A 21,933-nucleotide genomic window follows, 5' to 3' on the forward strand; every position below is an offset into this window, starting at 1 on the left:
TTTGCTAAAGGAATACAGGTTTGATTTGGCAAAGTGCAGAGCCACAAAACCTGATGACTCTAGTGAGGTTGATGGTGCTTAGACCACATAAGATCAGCTCCCAGAATGCTATTTGTACACTAGAAATTAAAATGATTGTTTCTTATAGTGTCTCAGGTGCTAACGTCATACATTCTGATCTCACGGCAGGTAACTCCATGGACTTTAGCAGATCTACACCAGCATACATGAGATCAGAAGCAGATGAATGCTTTTCCAAGGCATTGTTTCTTCTTCAATTTATGTATAAAAATCTCTAGAAATGGCTAGAATGACAAACACACACTGCACGTGTCAATGTTTCTTTTATCTTCAAAATACAATGTGAAGATTCCAACAAGGCTGAGTTCAACTGGTACTCCATACTGGAAGTCAATACTTAGGTCTTCCATATTCAGTTGCTCCCAAAAGGAACCACACTAATAGTGAACTAGAAAATCCTTCTAGTACATGGAGATTTGCAACATCTCAATAAATGTTTGCTTTGTGTCTTAAATAAAAACATTTCCCCATGTAATTATGCAAACTATAATAGCTCATTAATTCAGTTTCATTACACAAGCAAAAGACCAAGATAGTATTTTTAAATCCAAACCAGGACTTTCTTCTCTTACTACATGGATTAGTGAAATATATTGTGTCTGAATTTGTCACGTATTCTTCCCCTGGGAGTTCAGCTGTAACTGACGTATTGATACACAACAAGATACTTTTTTGGTATGTGTGACTCCCTGGCACCCCCATATTCACTACTGTCATATAATTACGATATGTTTTGTACAAAGTATGCCTTGTGAGGTATCATTCTAAAAGTCTTGATCTGCTAGATATTAATATCTCATGGTACGTGAAGTTATGAAGTTTGGCTATGTATGTGCTACTGAAACATGTTGTACGGTTGAGAACACCCATAAGCAGCCTTTCAGTAGAAAGGCCAAACAATGTTAATGGCTTATTGAGGAAATACACACAAGCACAAGGATTACCCCAAGAACTGTGCACAATAGAAACCTCTCAGAGATAGCACTACGCAATGGGAACTGTATGACCCAGGTCACAGCAAAAGAGCTTTCCAGCAAGTTGGAAGAAGATATAAAAGGGGGAAATGACATTATGACAGGACCTTACTCTCTCTACACCAACACACCTGAAAGTACCAGAGGAAAGATTGAACTGAGGGGGAGGAGTGCTGGTCCCAGGTTAAAGAGATTTCTAGCTTGTGTATGGAAAACTGGTGGACTGCTTATATCATCAGCCAGGGTGAGGAATTGCTAATTCATATTCAGTCTTTCTAGTATCTTAGGCTTAGATTGCGGTTTTGTTTATTTACTAGGTAATCTACTTTGATCTGTTTGCTATCACTTATAATCAGTTAAAGGCTATCTTTCTGTAGTTGTTAAATCTATTTTAGATTTTACCTAAAACACTGTGTGTTGTTTGAAGGACAAAGGGGATAAATCTCAGCTCATGAACAAGAGTTGGTGTACATTCACTTTCCTGTGTAGAAGTGGCAGCCTGGTCAGTTTTTGACCAGGGCAGGACGGTACAGCTCTGGAGTCTTAAGCTGGGGAGATGGGAGTATTTTGGCTGTAGCCTCCCTATTGGGGGTTCATGAGCAGCTGGACAGAGCATTCATGAACACAGCTGGGTGTGTGGTCCCTGCCTGTGGATGTTGATGTGACTGCAAACTTGGAGGGCTTTGCAGCTTGTCACAGTGCAAGAGGGAACCCAGCTTGGTGAGACAGAGGACTCAGCTGTACCTCAGTTCCAGGTAGCACCCTGGTGGGACCCATCACAATATGTATAGGCATTATGCAGGTGTGTGTATAAATGCAGCTGTATACTGTGGAAATATCTGTGATTTCCCATAAAAGTTACAAGCATATACAACAGCAGCTCTTGTTGATCAAAAGCCCAGTAAAGGCAATCGGAGTGAATCAGGCAATCGGAGTGAATCTGGCCATTAGTGATCTCAGGTTACTTTAGTTAAGTTAATTTGTTTCCTTTTATTTACCAATTTGTGAATGGCGTCCATCACCTGGGCACCTTTAGTAAAACAATCATAATTCACAAAAAATACACCTAGAAAGAGTCTGTGTAAAAACGTACATCTCCTGCCCATCACATAGCCCAACGGTCAGGGAAAAGCTTGACCAGACAACATACAGTGTGCCATTCAGTTTGCCAAATCATGCTCTGGAGGCACGTGGAATTGCCAACAGTGACGCTCTATTGTTAGCGCCTGATCCCACATCCACTGACTTCAATGAATTTGAATCAGACTGTCAGAGAAGGGACCCATCATTGGTCCAACCTCTCACGGCTGGGCATGGTGTAGCAGTTCTTTCCTCATCTAGCACCCTCTGCCAGCAACAACTTTGGTCCTGTTGTGGTCTCTTTTCTTGTGACTCATCTCTCCCTCCAATGTATCATCATCTCAAGTGGACAGTGTCCCACATGACACTGGTTATCCCCCCATCTAGGGATCCTCGTCCATTCCACTTTTCTGGAAGAGCAGTGGTCCCAGGGCTTCTCCCTGGCATCTTTTAACCATAGTCAGAAGCGAAACTCAAACCACAACAAAAGCAACTTCTGTCCCTTCCCTCAGACTTAAGCTTTTAATCCATTCAGTACATTACAATGGGCAGATTGAAATTCCAGTTAGAGTGAAACCTCTGAGAAAAATATGGCCTCATTCTAGGATCAGTCCTGCACCATGGAAATCAATGGGAGCATTACCACTGAATTCAGAGGGAGCATGATTGGGTCCCTAAAGAGGTAGTGAGGGAGGTCCACTGCTCCCTTTCCTTCCCTCCTCGCACATTTTGTCCTGTTACGTCTAAATGGAGTTTTTGTGAGCTATCCCATATTTTTATATTAAACCCTGGAAGTTCTTGAGATAATTCCCATGTTAACTGTTACCATGTGCCATCACAGCAATTGGTATCAACTAAAACTCGTGACAGTGACATGGAATAAATCTTCAATTTGATGCAAAGTGAAATCCAATTTTTGTTTGTTGATTAGATGTTTGTCACCTCAAACATAATGGCAATAAAATTACATGTCAGCAAGTTTTAGCCAGTGGTGATGACTAAATGCCAGGCTGATGTGAAATCCTTTCATTGGTGTCAACAATAAAAACCAATATTTTAAATATATATGACTACTTTGCAGTCTGTTGTCTGAGAAAGAAAATATATGAAGCTCAAAATAGCTGTCAGAATACTAAGTGTGACTCAAGTGCCATTTAACAACACATGATGGACAAGTGAAGTATATGGGTGTTAAGCATATAACATGTAACAGCTGCATAAACTCAATGCATCATTTGAAATGATTGTGGACACCACATTAGCAAGTAGTATGTATATACACCATATACAAACAGGCAGTTTTTCTGGACCTTATAAGAAAGACACCTTCACCCACTAGCCTCTAGTACTGCAATGACTTGTGTTAAACAAGAAAAACCCCTCTATGCAGTTTGTATCAATGAAATTGTGGCTATACTTGTGTATTGTGTAACCTCTTACTATTTGCTTTTCAACGCAAATAAAAAATAGGATTTGATTATCCATATTACACTACATGCCCAATATATCACAAAACAACTTTACATTTACAATGTAATACGGTTGCAAAAAAAAAGTAACATCATTCTGGGATGTCTTAGCAGGAGTCTTGTAAGCAAGTAATTCTTCCATTCAGTTGAGCACTGATAAGGCTTTAACTGAAGTTCTGTGTCCAGTTCTGAGCACCACACTGCAGGAAAGATGTGGACTAATTGGAGAAAGTCCAGAGGAGAGCAACAAAAATGATTAAAGATCTAGAAAAGATGACCTATGAAGAAAGATTGAACAAAATTGTGTTTGTTTAGTCTGGAGAAGAGAAGGCTGCGGGGGCACTTGATAACAGTCTTCAAGTATGTAAAAGGTTGTTCTAGAGAGGAGAGTGATATTTTGTTCTCCTTAACCACTGAGGACAGGACGAGAAGCAATGGGCTTAAATTGCAGCAAAGGAGATTTAAGTTAGACATTAGAAAAAACTTGCTAATTGTAAGCGTAGTTAAGCACTCGAACACATTACCTAGGGAAGTAGAGGAATTTCTGTTATCAAAGGTTTTTAAGAACAGGTTAGACAAACACTTGTCAGGGATGGTCTAGATCATATTTAGTCCTGCCTCAGCGCAACCTTAGTGAATATATAAACCATCAAATTCTTGATAAGGGCAGTTTTACTACAACCTTTTCTGAAGTCGAAGCTCATTACTGCCATAAAATGTTCTATCCAGGTCAAAACTTAAGACTTCTACTTGGAATTTTAATTCACTCCCACTACGTCTGTTGTTTTCTTTTCTAATATGATAGTTCTTGAAGTTCTAGGAACTGATTCTGCGTTGTCCTGTGAAGAGTATTTTGTACACTACAGCAGTTTTGTAAAGCGACACCTCACATGCAAAAATTTTGATCCACATCCTTGCACCTTACACACTGTATGCCTACCATCCCACACACTGACCTGCCCCATACACCTCCAAAGGTACTCTGTAATACATAGGGAGTGGTTGGGGGGAAGAGTGAAGTGTTGGAGGTCCATAGAAAGACCGCAGACACAGATGCACAATGACCATTTTGTTAACAAATAGGCACTTTCATATATTTTCAGAAGTAATTACAGATACAGGCCAAGGCAGCTGGTGGTGAACAGGGTGTTGCTCCATCTTGCCACTTGATCATGTGTGTATAATCTGTATCTCCATTTTTTGGTCATTGAGAGACCTGACCCTCTATTTGTATTTCATAAACAATTGTTCCTTTCTTGTTTATTGTTTGGAAAATGATTGCCATTGCATTGCCAGACCAGACATGGTTCTGACTTAAAGTACAAAGAAGGTTTAAAACACATTCTGCTCAGTGCAAAAAACCTTGAGATGGCTTCTACAGGGAATTTCAACATAACTGTTTACATGAAGAGCACAGGACACGCTGAGCTTTTCAGTCAGTGACTGAAATCACCAAAGCTTTCACCAAAGGTATTTAGTATAAAAGCTACCCTGAACATCACAAATATACTTACTGCTCTTCCTTCCATCATAAAGTGCTATAACTACTCTTTGTCCTGGTTAGCAGTGCCATGCTAGCTCATTCATGAACACTTTGGAAGTGACTACAATGGTGTGGACTCCTAAACCTCTGTTTGCTTTACAACCTATGTGATAAAGAACAAAGTTTTAATCTCCCACTGGATGTTTTTTTCTCTGTAATCTGTTTAAGAGCACAGAAGTGTTTAATATTTGTGCTGGGAGACATTTTCAAAAGATAAATACAAAGCCTTTGTGGACCAACTTTTAATAATATTATTAAGCAATACAGAGTAAGGAAACATGGCCTCACAACTGAAATGAAACTGAATATTTTCTTAGTGTCCCTGAAGTGCTAATAAAAAGCAGTCTCTTGTGTATTATGTCCCACTAGCCCACACCAGCACCTTTGCATGCTGAGGTTAATAACCTTTATTCTGGGGTTGACTTATTGCTCTAGTGTTTCCAGAGGCAATCAGCTTTTACAGTTGGATGTTATAAAAAGATCACAGTCAATTACTGGCTTTTACTTCCAAATGTCTTCATTCATACATCTACCTATCAATATGTCTAAGAGACAATGGCCATTTTAGATGTAAATGTAATCAACACAAAAAATTTAAAATAGTCCCCTTATTTATTTATTATTTATTTGTAAAGCGGCATAGATCCCATATGCGCTGTTCTATTAGCTGCACTTCAGGCCAAGACAATGATCAAACACTAAAGGTGCTGATGGATTTCTGTATTGCATGTAAGTGTACTTGGAGGAAAACTACCAAAAACAGAAACGTAAAGTTCCTTGGAACAGCAGGCCAGCTCTTTGGCCCCCTGCCCCCTGCCCCATGTGTTTCTTTGCACCACTGGAGACCCATTGGGGCGGGAGGACCTGAAGGGTCACATGACCCTCCCCTAAATGCCAGGTGGGGGGATACAAGGCCAGCAGCTGGGGAGATGAAAGGGCAGGGCCAGAGCCAGTAGGGAAGAGGCAGAGCCTGAGCCTCTCCTCTTCCGGCCATGCTGCCTGGTGCGGCACGCAGTGGCTGCACTGTCCCAGGCAGCATCCGGCCACGCTGCTTGCCTGGGACAGCCCAGCAAGGCAGCATGGCCAGACGCTGCCTGAACATAAGAACGGCCATACTGGGTCAGACCAAAGGTCCATCTAGCCCAGAATCCTGTCTTCTGACAGTGGCAAATGCCAGGTGTTCCAGAGGGAATGAACAGAACAGGTAATCATCAAGTGATCCATCCCGTCGCCCATTCCCAGTTTCTAACAGAGGCTAGGGACTCCCTCTCTGCCCATCCTGGCTAATGGCCATTGATGGATCTATCCTCCATGAATTTATCTAGTTCTTTTTTTAACCCTATTATAGTCTTGGCCTTCACAACATCCTCTGGCAAGGAGTTCCACAGGTTGACTATGTGTTGTGTGAAGAAATACTTCCTTTTGTTTGTTTTAAACCTGCTGCCTATTAATTGCATTTGGTGGCCCCTAGTTCTTGTGTTATGAGAAGGACTAAATAACACTTCCTTATTTACTTTCTCCACATCAGTCATGATTTTATAGACCTCTCTCATATCCCCCCTTAGTCATCTCTTTTCCAAGCTGAAAAGTCCCAGTCTTATTAATCTCTCCTCATATGACAGCTGTTCCTTACCCCTAATCATTTTTGTTGCCCTTTTCTGAACCTTTTCCCAAGTCCAATATATCTTTTTTGAGATGGGACAACCACATCTGCACGCAGTATTTAAGATGTGGGCATACCATGGATTTATATAGAGGCAATGTGATATTTTCTGTCTGATTATCTATCCTGTTCTGAATGATTCACAACATTCTGTTTGCTTTTTTGACTGCCTCTGCACATTGAGTGGATGTTTTCAGAGAACTATCCACAATGACTCCAAGATCTCTTTCTTGAGTGGTAACAGCTAATTTAGACCCCATCATTTTATATGTATAGTTGGGATTATGTTTTCCAATGTGCCTTACTTTGCATTGATCAACACTGAATTAATCTGCCATTTCGTTGCTCAGTCACCCAGTTTTGAGAAATCCTTTTGTAGCTCTTCGCAGTCTGCCAGGGACTTAACTATCTTGAGTAGTTTTGTATCATCTGCAAATTTTGCCACCTCATTGTTTACCCCTTTTCCCAGATCACTTATGAATATGTTAAATAGGACTGGGCCTAGTACAGACCCCTGGGGGATACCGTTTACCTCTCTCCATTCTGAAATCTGACCATTTATTCCTACCCCTTGTTTCCTATCTTTTAACCAGTTACCAACCATGAGAGATCCTTCCCTCTTATCTCATCACTGCTTACTTTGCTTAAGAGTCTTTGGTGAGGGACCTTGTCAAAGGCTTTCTGAAAATCTAAATACACTATATCCACTGGATCCCCCTTGAACACATGCTTGTTGAACCCCTCAAAGAATTCTAGTAGATTGGTGAGGCATGATTTCCCTTTACAAATCCATGTTGACTATTCCCCAACAAATTATGTTCATCTATGTGTCTGACAATTTTGTTCTTTACTATAGTTTCAACCAGTTTGCCCAGTACTGAAGTCAGGCTTACCGGCCTGTAATTGCTGGGTTCTCCTATGGAGCCCTTTTTAAAAATTGGTGTCACATTAGCTATCCTCCAGTCATTCACCTCTTGGACCTGATCCTGTGCTCCGCTTAGGACTAAATCAAGAGTTGCCTCTCCTCTTGTGGGTTCCAGGACTAGCTACTCCAAGAAGCAGTCATATAAGGTGGCAAGAAACTTTATCTCTGCATCCCTTCCTGAGGTGATAAGTACCCAGTCAATATGGGAATATTACTATTGAGTTTTTTATTTTAATAGCCTCTCTAATCTCCCTAAGCATTTCACAGTCACGATCACCATCCTGGTCAGCTGGTCTGTAATATATCCCTACGGCTATATTCTTATTATTCAAACATGGAATTACTATCCATAGAGATTTCATTGTACAGTTTGGTTCATTTAAGATTTTTACTTCATTTGATTCTATGCTTTCTTTCAAATATAGTGCCACTCCCCCACCAGCATGACCTGTTCTGTTCTTCTGATATATTTTGTACCCTGGTATTACTGTGTCCCATTGATTATCCTCATTCCACCAAATTTCTGTGATGCCGATTATATCCTCATTTAATACGAGACACTCTAGTTCACCCATCTTATTATTTAGACTTCTAGCATTGGTATATAAGCACTTTAAAAACTTGTCACTTTTTAGCTGCCTGCCATTACATGATGTATTTGAATGGGACGTTTTTTCATTTGACTGTTTCTCATCAGATCCTTCCTGTATTTTATCGTCTTCCATCCTCTCCTCCTTATTAGGACATAGGAAATTTCCATGTATAGATCCTCCCCTAAGGGATGTCCAAACCACATGCTCCTCTGCACCTGTCGGCTTTCCCCCAGCCCTTAGTTTAAAAACTGCTCTATGACCTTCTTAATTTTAAGCACCAGCAATCTGGTTCCAGTTTGGTTTAGGTGGAGCCCATGTATAGGCTCCCCCTTTCCTAAAAGTTTCCCCAGTTCCTAATAAATCTAAACCCCTCCTTCCTACACCATCGTCTCATCCACGCATTGAGATCCTGCAGTTCTTCCTAACTGGCCCTGTGCATGGAACTGGAAGCATTTCAGAGAATGCTACCATGGAGGTCCTGGACTTCAATCTCTTACCTAGCAGCCTAAATTTGGCCTCCAGGACCTCTCTCCTATCCTTCCTATGTCATTGGTACCTACATTTACCACGACCAGCGGCTCCTCTCCAGCACTACACATAAGTCTATCTAGATGTCTTGACAGATCCGCAAACTTCGCACTAGGCAGGCAAGTCACCATGAGGTTCTCCTGGTCCTCGCAAAACCAGCTATGTTTCTAATGATCAAATCACCCATTACTAATACCTGTTTCTTCCTAATAACTGGAGTTCCTTCTCCCAGAGAGGTATCCTCAGTGCAAGAGGATACCACATCATCATCTGGAAGGAGGGTCCCAACTATGGGATCCTTTCCCTCTGCTCAAGTTGGATGTTCTCCTTCCCTGAGGCTTTCATCCTCCTCAACAGCACAGAGGCTGTCAGACCGGGGGTGAGACCATTCTACTGTGTCCTGGAAAGTCTCATCTATGTAGCTCGCTCTCTCCCTTAGCTCCTCCAGTTCAGCCACCCTGGCCTCCAAAGCCCATATACGGTCTCTGAGGGTCAGGAGCTCCTTACACTGAATGCACACATACACCACCTGCCCACAGGGCAGGTAATCAGACATGCTGCATTGGGTGCAATAAACTGGGTAGCCTCCACTCTGTTGCTGGACTTCTGCCTGCATTCTCTTTTTACTCCTGCAGCTGGTTCCTTTGTTGTTGTTTTGTTTTTATCAGGGGATGTTTTTTAGCTTAAGTTTAAAGAAGTTTAAGGAATGTTAAGTGTATGTAGACACACACACACACACAACCCCTGAAAACTCCCTAGCAAAACTCCCGTTAGCTGCTCCTGTTCACTAGCTCTTGAAAAGTGCATGCCTGAGGCACTAGAGCAAAGCCCCACCCGGTAACGTGAGATGGGGAGGGGACACGGACAGCACGGGGTCCCCAGGCTGGGGGCAGGGATGAGTCACATGGCGAGCTGAGTGGGGAGGAGTCACATGAAGGGGTTACATGGGGAAGTCATGTGCCCCCCTTTAGCTGGTGCCTCCTTTGTGTCCCTCCCACTAATTGCCTCTGCTTGTGAAGGCATTAGGAAGGAGACAGAAAGCTGCCCTCCTAGTGGGACAACTGGGGACTCCCTACATATAACAAAATCCCAAGGCAGTGCAAAACTGGTTTAGCCAGTTCTATGCCACCTAATCTCACCACTTCCCCAGGTTGGGGGATTATCCGGGATAGTAAAGGACATCACCAGAGTGATCAGAACACTAGTTATCCCTAGATGGTGGTATGGTCCCTAGAGTTTATTGGGGAGAAAGGATGCAACAGTGATTAGTGCAGTAATTTAGGAGTTGAAGACCCGGCTTCAATTCCCTCTTCTAACATAGACTTCCTTCGGTGATCCTGGGAAAGTTATAGTCTCTCTCTACTTCAGTTATTTGTAAAATGGGGTAATTAATAGCATTGCGATACCGCACAGGGGAGTTGTGAGGATAAATACATTCAAACAAAAATTGTGAGGGGCTCACATATCATGGTGAGGGGCATTATATAAGTACCTAATTTAGACAGATACGGAACTGTTACTGCAGATATTACTTAGAATAGCCCTTAAATTGCTCTAAAATATGCCAGAGACCAAATCTGCCAGGATCGGGGAAGCAGAAAGAATGGCTTAGACACATTTCACCGAGGTCCAAACAAAGCACAGCTTGGCCAAACCTAGGAATCAGTCCTGATTTTTCTAATATTTCAGTATATTAATTTGGCAACTCAGTAAATTTATCAGGGGCTGTGAAGAGGACAGTAGGTAATTTCTGTCAATGTTTTCTGTTGTTCATGAGAGTGAAATATAGGTAATAGTAAATACCTTAATTCCCTACTCTAATTGCCCACACATCTCATAGGAACCCACAGTGACTGGGCAATTTTAGTACATGCAAGAATTTCCCTGTGTAAAAGGGATTAGTCCTCAGACTGTCTGAGGTGCAGCATGGGCCACCAGTGAGCTGCTCCTGCCCTACTCAGGAATAATGCCTTTAGTCAGTGCTCCTTATGGGGTGCATCTCCTCCCCAAAACAGTATGGCCTTAACTGAGCCTTTAGCTTCTTCATTTGTTGCTGACACTTCCCAATATTCATGTCTGTATTTTATTTCTGCAGTGCACTATGTGCAGCCTGAGCAGGTATTAACATTTAATTGCAGAAATCTTGAATTTTTCTTTATGACTCATGCAATCAATACAGACTCAAACCTCCCTGTAAAAAATTTCACCCAGGCCCTATGATGTCTATGTAAATCCAAGTGTTTTCTTTCATGAATCAGGATCACATTATCAGAATAACCTCTGAGTCATGCAAACTAAGCTACTAAAAAAAAATCTGTCGATCCTCTAGAAAATGATTCAGCCCTCTTCTTGCTCTTTGAAGAGACAGTTAATACAGCAAAACCATTTACACATCACTTGTGCAATTTTCACCAATTATCATTAACCATATCTGATGACAGAATATAACAAACACTTTATTTTGTCATCCAAAAGTTATGGAATGGATGTGCAGCTGGACCTGATGGCATCCCACCCAAGGTGTTCAAAGGTGCCTTAGAAACAGCAAGCATCAGCCTGTATCAACTATTCTTAAAAGTTTGGGCATCAGGCAAAGTACCAGCAGAAAGGAAAGACAGCATCATAGTGTCTCTAAACAAGGGGAAAGGATCTCACATCAAGTGTGGCAAATACAGGATAATCTCATTGTTATAGGTCTCTGGAAATGTCTTTTCCCATGTTCGATTTGGAAGGCTGCAGCCACTCCTTAACAGACATCGTCAACCACAGCAATCACGTTTCACTGTCAGGCGGTCAATAAGGATGCTATCCTTACAACTCTGGCTTCTGTTCTGAGCTGCATCGAGAATTTAACTGCCTGCTTCATGTGGCATATCTTGACATCAAAGAAGCTTTTGATTTGGTCAACAGGTCAACACTTTGGCTCGCACTGAAAGCAGTTGGTTTTTCAGATGTTTTGCTAAATCTGATGCACAATCTTCATACTGGTACCAGTACAAGAGTGTGCATTGTTTCACAGCTTTCACCGTGTTTCTACACAACCTCAGTCATGCAGCAGGGATGCATTCTCACCCCAGCACCATTCTGTCAAGCTATCAACTGGATATTAGGACTTGCTGCTCCAGGCTGGTCAAGAAGTGTTTACTGACCAACTATGCCGATGCTGTTGCCTTGCTTTTGGAGAAGTCAGAAGATTTCAGCCCCTTCAAGGTCTTCAAGATTCCACCCACACAATGGGGTTGAATGTCTCATAGAAGACCAATGTCCAGAACCTTGGAGCTGGGCCACCAAAAAACCCTGGTCAGATGGGGTGGAATACTGTGGACAGCACTGACAAGTTCATCCACCTAGGCTGCAAGCGGAGTTCAAATGGTCATATCAAATCAGATGTTCTTCAATTAATAGGTTCTGCTGCCTCCTGCATGAAGTCCATGTCGGGTTTATGGACCATCTTTGCGCTGAGACAAAGTTCAGGATCTATCAAACCTGTGTACTACCTGTACTCCTATACGGGTCAGAAACCTAGTCCCTCTTACAGGCTGACTTGGAACAGTTAGAGGCATTCCATATGCACTCTCAACACCAAATCTTGAGCATAAAATGGTTTGACTTCATACAAAAAGTCAGAATCTCACAAAGATCTGGCCTTCCTTCAATTGTTAACCAAATTCAAAAGCAACATAGCAAGCACACCGTGCTCTCAAACTCTCCATCGACACATGAAGGGAAATATGCCCTGACACTACCGGTGCCACTCAGAGGGCTGTCTAAGAGCTTCATGGATTCATACGATTGAGCCAGATCTGGGAACTTCACTACACGATGCCTGGTGCAATGCCATCAACCATGGTCACTCTGGCTGGTGCAAAGGTCCTTAATAGACTATGCATGTTTGAGAATGATTTATTCCATAACAAACAGTTGCTCGATTAAGAGAAGATTCCACCCCAACCCATTTATATGATATTCATTTTCTTCTAACACTTGTAATAATATTTTATTATTACTAGGTATTTTTATGGCCCCATGTTCAAATACACACAAGTGTTATTACATTTCTAAAGTGCATGTGTAATTATTAATTTGCACATAGAAATTAAACATGCAATTGCTGCTACACTATAAAGAGTTATATGTGTGAATGTCTCATAACAAACACTGTTAAACAGAAAGAGGTGCCCATAAAACCCTACACTGATATAGGGATAAAATTGTATGTTATCTTACAGTTTTATAGTGTTGCCCATCACCATAGTATGTGAGCTTCTTCCATATAAAATATATGAACAGCAAAGTCTCTTTTGGACTGGGTATTCTGGAGATGATTCTGTGAAAGATCTGAACAGATTCCACATCTGGCACTATAGCTAAGCTAGGAGGTTTACACAGAATCACAGATCAATCATTCCAGCTCCTTGCAAATAAAGGATTGCATCGTACTGTATATTTTAGATATTTATCCAGGTTAGTTTGAAAAGCGGACAAGTTATTATCTTTAGAGCCAAAACTTGACAGATGATACGAGTCTATACTGACCACAAAGAGTTTGGAAATGCTGAACTAAAGCACTTGAGATACAGTGAAAATGTCTATGGTTACAAGATATAAGATTTAACCCCCCTTTGCATCATTCATTGAATAGAACTGACCTTTCATTGTCTGCTGCTCAGCTACCTTCCCTGGTGCAACTGCAGAAACAAAAAGAAAAGCAACCTCCATTGACATCATGACTAACTCTAAGAGTTTGTCATGGATATTTTTAGTAAAAGTCACAAACAGGACACAGGCAATAAAGAAAAATTCACAAAAGCCTGTGACCTGTCCCTGACTTTTACTAAAAATATCCATGATAAAATGAGGAGCTAGGCAGCTACAAGGTGGCTGGGAGCTCCAGGGGCCCCCACCACCCGTGGTGGTTTGGTGCTCCTGGGTCCCCTTCCAACCATGGCTTGGAACTGCAGGGGTCCCCCTGCCTCCCCTTGACGGCTACCTCACAGCTCCCTGCTACTGTGGGAGGCAGTGGGACCCTGCAGCTCCCAGCCACCAGGGCTGAAGTTACAGGGGTCTTTGGAAGTCATTGATTCCATGATTTCCGTGACCTCCGTGACAAAATCGTAGCCTTAATCATGACTTGCAGAACTAAAACAATATGGTAAGTACTTGGAAATAGTATTAATACTGAAACAGAGCTGGACAGCTAGTTCAATCACCCAAGAACTAGAGGTCTACCCCTCCAAACATAACATGCACAGAAAGCCCTTAGATTAAAATACTACTAAGCATTTATAAGGTAATTTATCTGCAAAATGTTTACAAATGTGATTCACTTGACCACCCAGAGAATGACAGTAAACAATTTGCATTCTGACAATGATATTAAATAATGAATATTATCGAGTGTAGCTAAATGATTCATGACATGAGCAAAAGTACACAGAGGAGCTGGGCTTTCTAAGGGAGCATTTTGGTGGTTTATATTCATATTATCTGAACAAGATAACTCTGAGGCAAACATTATTACAGATAAGAGAAATTTCACATCTACATAAAACTTACAAGATGGAGTTAGTTAGAATATATGCCAGCAGAAAGCCAATTACATATGTACACAAGAGGAAGAAAGATATTAAGCAGACAAATAAGGGTCCAGCAAATGTTTCCAAGACTGTCATTAAAACTCTGTATTAATTTCTATATTGGCAATTTAAAAAAATGATCTCCCACATATTTTATTTTATACAAATTTAAATCAAGCTGTAGGCAGGGGACGTATAAAAAACTCAGCCTGATTTGAAAAAAAAATGTTAGATGCATAATTGCCTGACTGATTTGCAAGCGCGATTACCCAAACTGCATGAGCAAATTGGGCAATTGTGTGTGCAGATAGGTAGTAAGATTTATGACAGCTCATTTTCAGATTCACAGTGATGCGGAGCATACATTTTACACACAAAATAACATCATACCCAGATCTTCAGGCTACATGGAAATCAATTGAACTTCACAAGGCTTGAAGCAGGTTTGCTTTCCCTTTAATTTGCCTCAAATATTCCAACATCGTGCTAAACTGGCAAATAAATCATTGGTAAAAAAAGATGCAGTATACAACATTAATTAAAACCTTACCCAGCCCAGAAGTTGAGCTCAATACATCCCTAAAGCATGCAGAAAATAACTTCTGCGCCCACAAGCATGCTGTGATTTTTTTTTTCTAAGGACTCTAGCAACAACACAGCTACAAAGAGAAATGAATTGGGCTACTGCCATTCTAGTAGGACCTTGCAGATTAGGAAAAGTGTGGCAACACTCATGGGTATACAAAGATGTTTGGGGGCTTCAGCTGTTAGAGATGTGGAAGGTTATCATCACCTCCAGACAGTTACTGCATTAGGCTCTCTACAGTTCTTCAAAACTTTCATTGGTATTAAATATTTGACCGTTATTAGTTGCAGTTCTCATTTTTGAATGAGTCATCCCCATAGAAAGGCTGCTTACCTGGAAACCACACTATCATAATGGTTATCGCTCAAATACCCAAAGCCTGCAGGCTTTAGTGCAAGGAGTACATTCCTGGCTGCAGAGGCTGCGCACAGGTCAGGGCTGTGCAAAGGAAATACATTAACGCTGGCAAATAGAGCTCATGACAGCGCCAATGCCACAGCTAAAGTTTTATTTTAATAAAATTAACCTAAAGACATTGTTCTGTGTCTTACTGTAAGCAAGGATTTTTGGCACTTCGATGCCATCTGCTGGATAGTTATCATTATGGTCCAAACTTCATGACTAATTAAATCAAGCTCCCATTATTATTTTTTTGGGGGGGGAGAGGAGGAGAAGGGGATTCACCATGTAAATCTTACTTAGCTTTAGAGACGTAAAGACAAATTTATTTGAAGCACCTGCTTAAAAAGTCCAGCTGCTTTGTGTCTCTGTTCATAAAAGGAACTCCGTACACCAGCATCTCCTTTATCCGCAACCTTGCTCTGTTCAGCTCTCAAACTGCAGTATGTGCTGGATAGTAGCTTTGTTTGTATACTGAAGATGCATCTGTTTGTCAAATCCTTATTGTGACATACTGTCTTGTTTTACAATTATAAGAACCTTAAACACTACATTAAAATCCATTTGAACAGAATTCCAGATTTTAAAGATTAACAACTTAACTCTTTACCATTTGGATATAATATTCTAATTCTCAGTTAACACTATGCTAGCAAGATATTGCTGAAGTACATTGAACAATGAGTCCAATATTAATGTTTATTAGTAGTCCTTAAGTCATAAGGAAACAGAAGCAATGATTTTGTTCACATTCAGGTAGCTAGGAACAGAGCTAGTACTATGCAACTGGAATCTCATTTTATAAGGGTATGTCTACACTTACCTCCGGGTCCGACGGCAGGCAATCGATGTTCTGGGATCGATTTATCGCGTCTTGTCTAGACGCGATAAATCGATCCTGGAAGTGCTCGCCATCGACGCCGGTACTCCAGCTCAGCGAGAGGAGTATGCGGCATCGACGGGGGAGCCTGCCTGCAGCGTCTGGACCCGCGGTAAGTTCGGACTAAGGTACTTCGAATTCAGCTACGTTATTAACGTAGCTGAATTTGAGTACCTTAGTCTGAAGTAGGGGGGTAGTGTGGACCAGGCCTAAAAATACACCCATCCAATGCTCCAGTCAACTGAAGTCTCTCTGCTTCCCCTGGACACCTCAGAAACCAGAGCTCTCTTACACCTCCTGCCTGGAGAACACAAGGGTTATGCGGTGTGACCTGGACTTCAGTAAATCTAGGACTTTAAAGACTCTGAACTGTAGAGTTCATTCTCTCCTTAAAGGTCCATCTTGTAGTACCATCATGGTTTAACAGGCCACTGGTTTACTTAAGTGCCTTAGAAGAGTTCAACTGTCAAAGTATTATAGCAAGAGGTGAGCTGAAATAACAAGGGCCCAACTAACAGTGCAACTAACTCTTGTGATTCTATTGTAAGTTTTGCGTGTTTTGGCATGTTTGGCAAGCCCAAATCTTGGAAGTATGGCCCCAATCCTCAAAAGACATGCAGTCACGTTGTATGCCTCTTTAAGTCCCTAAGTCTGCCATTTGAAACTGATGCTTTCAAAACCGCTGCTCAGCTGTCGCCTAACCCCATAGGCACCTAGGGATGTAGGCACTTAAGTTTCCACTGGTCAAGATTTGCAAAGCCACCCCACAGCTGGTAAGCTGCTTTGATCCCTAGCTCAAGCTGAAGCTCCAAAAGTCCTGAAGATTCTCAAACTAAGTGGGAGAACATCTATCTCACAGCAGGACACGATCCTGTAGGTGCATTCTGAGCATGCCTACGACAGGATACCTGTCAGATGCTGCAGGAGAAGGGCTGGATGCAGGCCACTAACAGGTGGGGGAGCAGCACAGCACCCCACAAAAGACAGCCAGCAGTGGAAGGAAACATTGACACCTCTAACACTCAGCCTATCGTGATCAAGAGACAAACTGTTTCTGTTGCTAGGAAATGGGTTACTGAGGCTGCCTAGGTACCTAAGCCCCTTGCCTTGCCATTTCATTTCTGGTTAGTTTAGGAGGCTCCCTGCTCAGTTTGCTGGCTTCTGAAGATCTCTCAGGAGGCTAGGCTTAAATCAGGGCTGAGGATTCCACTAGGATTCAGGCCACCTAGAGGGTTAGATGTAGCTCAGTAGCTTTGAGGATTTAGACTGATATGATTAGGTGAGAATCTCAGCTTTTTCTTTGTTTGTTTTTTTAAATTAAAGTAAGCTTCTAGTCCTCAAGGCTAGAGAGGAAAGCTTGAAAACATGACTCAATGTACTCTAAGGGCTCAAACACCAGAATAAAGTTTTTAAGGTAAGCCATTATAATAAAAACTAGATATTTAGTCTAAACAAAATGTAAATTAGTTTCAAGATAGCAATAAGTCTGAAAGCGTTGGATGGGCTACAGTGATTTTGGCAACTAAACTTTCCTGAACCTCAATTGCCTCATCTGTGAAGTGGAAATGATGATACTTAATTTTTTTGAAGTGCTTTGTGACCCTTGGATGAAAAGCAGCATGTCATTGATTGATAATGATTGTATTTCGTGCTTTTCATCAATAGACATGAAAGCAATTTACAAAGCAGGTAAGCATCATTAAACATAATCATACTAAAGTATTATAGTACAATTGTTAACTATTAACTAACTGTCAGTGAGGACAAATTAATCCAATATATCTGATTGCAGAAATTTCAGATTTTTAGCATTTCACACACTCTGGATAGTGATTTCCACAAACAAAAACAAGGGAAATGTATGATATTTGCTTGACTTTATTATTATTTTAATAAAGAGAATGTAAAGACCTCAATCTTGATGTGCATCAGCAATACATGGAAGGCTATTGCTTTTCATGAAACAAATAAATAATTGTAGGTAAGCAAAATAAGAAAGCTTTCATTACATCAGTGGAACTCATGACTGGAAAGCCATAAAACAATAAATGAGTGGGATTTTTTTTAAAAAAACATTATTGGAAAGAAGGGAAATGTCAAGGGTCACATTTAATAAACCAATACAAAAAACTGCATACTGTGTATTTAGGAAAAAATTAACTGTCATCAGCCTCAAGGTTTATATTGTTTCCAAATTTTGCATAAAGCTGAACCTTCAGGTCAGATAATACCCTCTGAATTGATTCCACTCGAGATTCTAACGCTTCAATTTCTCCTTGTAAGTTTTTCTGGAAGACAAAATATTGGCTAATTAATACCAAAGCACACTGAGCAAAGTTTTTCATTCATTTACCTATAGATTACATAGTCAAGCAAACTATATTCCAATTGTTTAAGAGGATTCATGGACTGGGAACAGGACAGAATTCAGAGCTTTCAGTTGCAAGTTCAAATCCAGGTCAATAGTGACCAGAAACAATTACTCTCCACTAGCTGTTCTGGGCCACATGTTAAATTTGTTGGTAGCAGCTCTTCAGTTACTAATAGACGGGTAGATCTAGATCATAAAATACAAGTGCATGCTCAGCAAAAGCCAAAGACTGAGTCAATCATCATGGCACAGCACCCTTGTATATATTCCCATCACTCCTCCAGATCAGCAGAATACACACTGATAAGGCAGCAGGGGGCATCATTGCGCTGTTATTGCCCATGTAGCACTTCTTCTGTAGCTAACTTGGGAATTTCAGACTAGAATCATTATTAATATTTGACATAGTACTATGTCAAAGATATTCAGAAAGAGTAAGGTTCTAAGTGACAGATGAACAGCTCATGACTATCAGCACACCCATCCTAATGTAGAGCTCTCTGTAGCACTGAATATATCAAAGGGACTCTCCCGCCCTCACAAACCTTTGCCTCCTCCAGCATCTCGTGTGTCTCATCTTGGGAATGACTGATAAAAACATCACCAATCTGATAGGGTATCAGTATTGAATCTTCATCATCAAGCATCATCATGTCATCGCATGCATCCTCCAAATTCTGAAGTTGTTTCTGTGAAGTCAAAACCCGGTCAAAAAGCTGGTCACATTACCCCATATGATTTATGCATTAACAGCTACTTCAGCTTTATAATCAAAGCTGTTCTGAGCTGTAGTGGCATAATCTGGAGAAGGATCAGCAGAACTGTCAGGTATACTTGGCAGAGACAAGGTAGGTGAGCTAGTATCTTTTTTTGGACCAACTTCTGTTGATGGAAGGGACAAGCTCTTGAGAGTCACAGAGCTCTTCTTCAGATCTGGGACAGGTAAGGAAATATTTATTTACAAACTGCACAATCAACTTGTGAAACCTGTTGCCAGGAGATGTTGTGAAGGCCAAAAGTATAACTTGGTTCAAAAAAAGAATTAGATAAGTTTATGTAGGACAGGTCGATCAATGGCTATTAGCCAAGATAGTCGGGGACATAACCCCATGCTCTTAAACCTCTGACTGTGAGAAGCTGGGACTAGATGACAGGGGATAGATCACTCAATTGCCCTGTTCTGTTCATTCCCTCTGAAGCATCGGGCATTGGCCACTGTCGGAAGATAGGATACTGGGCTACACAGACCTGGTCTGACGCAGTTATGGCCATTCTTATGCCTGAGCTAAATACAAACTGGGACAGATTGTTAAGCATAGGGGGTTCACATATACTGTAGTAGGCCACTTCAAATGAACTCAGCAATTGAGGATTAGGATTTCAACAGAGTTGCTTGCACCAGCATAACTCTTGAGTAATGATGTGGAGAGTCTGGCCCAGAAAATGTAGCAAAAGGTCTGTATAATTCTTGACTGACTGACTGACACACACACACACACACACACACACCTTTTTCCCCATAAATGATGATTAAGGGGTTCTAAGAATTGTATGCACAAGTAGAAGATACACATTCAAGATAAATACTGGTCATTTGTGCTTCTCACATGATTACTTCCTATACCTAATCACTCTTCCATCTTCATTTTGCTTTAGCTATTTTCAAACTGACTTTATAGACAGACTAGACTCCAAAAGCAAAGCCAGAATCAAAGTTCTTCTAGTTATAGTACCCTCCAGCCCCTACTACAGACGTAGACCCCAATTTTGAGCTGCACCAAAGATGAGCTCAGTGCCCCTGATGACATGTGAGTAGATAGCAAAGGTACCTTTTTAACTTCTATTTCTTCTTTCAGCTCTGTAATCCTGCTGGTATTTCTTGCAAACTTGTTAATTTTCTGTTGATCTTCAAAAGTAACATTGACATCTTCAGCAGCCTGGACGGGGGGAGAGGTTACAGAGAAGACTGAATTGTTATATAATGTTTTTAGGGAGAATGAAGATAAAGTAATACCACCAAGATTGTTATAACTTTTATACCTAAAAGTTAAGTTATACTTATATTTCTCATAGTTTCTTTCCTAAGGACAGATCTAAACTAGAAAAGATTTGCCAGTACAGTTATGCCAGCAGATGCTCCTCCTGTACATACAGCTTATATCAGCAAAAAAGGGATTTTACTAGTATAGCGTATACTCATTCCCCCAGTAGAATACTGACAAAAGCACTTTTATGCTGATTTAAATGCATCTACACTAGGGCTTCTGCCTCTTCAGAAAGATCATTAAACAACCCCCCCCCCCCATCATTATTAGCCCAACATAATCAGTTACCTTTTAACTTTACCAGCACTGTGGAGCAAACGTTAACTGACACTGCACACAGCAGGGACTAGCCCAAGGGACCCCATCAAGCTGAAAGGCATGGGAGGGGGAGGGGCCCCAGAGCATACCAAAGGGTACCGGGGCAGTGCCTATGGGAGCACACAACACACAGAGCAGCAGGAGGGGAGCGGGGGGAGGGATCAGTGCCCCCTGCCTGGGGGGGAGGGGAAGAGAAGATTGAAGCTCCCCCCCCCCCCCCCCCCAAGCCCGGGAACGCGCAGCCTGAGGACAAGGGCAGGCCACAGGGCAGCCAGTGGTGCCCCGCCCCGTATGGAGGAGTCAGGCGCGCCCCAACACACCGGGACCGCTCAGGCAGCACCAACCCCGCAAAGGGGGGCGGGGGCTAGAGGAAGGAGGCGCAGGGCGGGCCCCGGGCCCCTCAGACGGGGGGGGGGCGCAGAGCGGCGCCAGGGGGCCCCTTTGACGGGGGCGGGGAGGCGGCGCAGAGCAGGCCCCGCAGCCGGGGGTCGCAGACCGGGAAGACGGACTTAAGGCTCCCCGAGCCAAGTCCCCCCGCACTCACCGCTTTCTTCATGGTGGCAGCCATGTTGGACTGAACTACTGGCCCCTCTGCGAAGGGGGAGGTCCCAGTTACCAGGCTCCCTCGCCCTAGGTCGGTTCCGGCTCAGCCGCGGCGGCGCTTCCCGCTCCCGAGGCCGCGCTCGCCGGCCCCACCCCCACCGGGATGGGAAGACCTTGTCTCAAACAACATATTAAACTGGAACCCCCGCACTTGGTACTCTCCACTTAAAGGCGCTGTCAGTGGGATATTTATCCGCCGACAGAATAGGGGGCTTTAGATGCCGATCGTGGGAGTTGCCGCTAGGTGGCGCAACGAGCCACCAAATGGAAGGAGGGAGCCCAGGGTAGCGCTGGAGAGC

At 42.2% G+C, this 21,933-nt stretch overlaps 1 protein-coding gene across 1 annotated transcript; it reads right to left on the reverse strand.

Annotated features, from left to right (window-relative positions):
- Nucleotides 1-18,155: 18,155 nt before the first annotated feature.
- On the reverse strand, nt 18,156-21,666 carry PFDN4 (prefoldin subunit 4). Its single transcript, XM_026652814.1, has 4 exons — nt 21,576-21,666; nt 20,498-20,605; nt 19,214-19,357; nt 18,156-18,585 (listed from the first exon to the last, which is right to left on the reverse strand). Exons 1-4 carry the CDS (start codon nt 21,597-21,599, stop codon nt 18,454-18,456), a joined length of 408 nt encoding a protein of 135 aa, XP_026508599.1. The 5' UTR covers nt 21,600-21,666; the 3' UTR covers nt 18,156-18,453.
- Nucleotides 21,667-21,933: the final 267 nt, after the last annotated feature.

The sequence above is a fragment of the Terrapene carolina genome, unplaced genomic scaffold (genome assembly GCF_002925995.2).
Source record: "Terrapene carolina triunguis isolate 2854851 unplaced genomic scaffold, T_m_triunguis-2.0 Scaffold130, whole genome shotgun sequence".
Classification (NCBI taxonomy): domain Eukaryota; kingdom Metazoa; phylum Chordata; order Testudines; family Emydidae; genus Terrapene; species Terrapene triunguis.

Bases quoted from the DNA above. Each gene is read 5' to 3' on its own strand.
- PFDN4 (XM_026652814.1), bottom strand. From the start codon at position 21,599: ATGGCTGCCACCATGAAGAAAGCG. The intron at 20,606-21,575 runs GTGAGTGCGGGG...CCCCCCGTCCAG, and splicing joins CTGCCACCATGAAGAAAGCG to GCTGCTGAAGATGTCAATGT. The intron at 18,586-19,213 runs GTTTGTGAGGGC...TTTGTCTTCCAG, and splicing joins AGATGCTGGAGGAGGCAAAG to AAAAACTTACAAGGAGAAAT.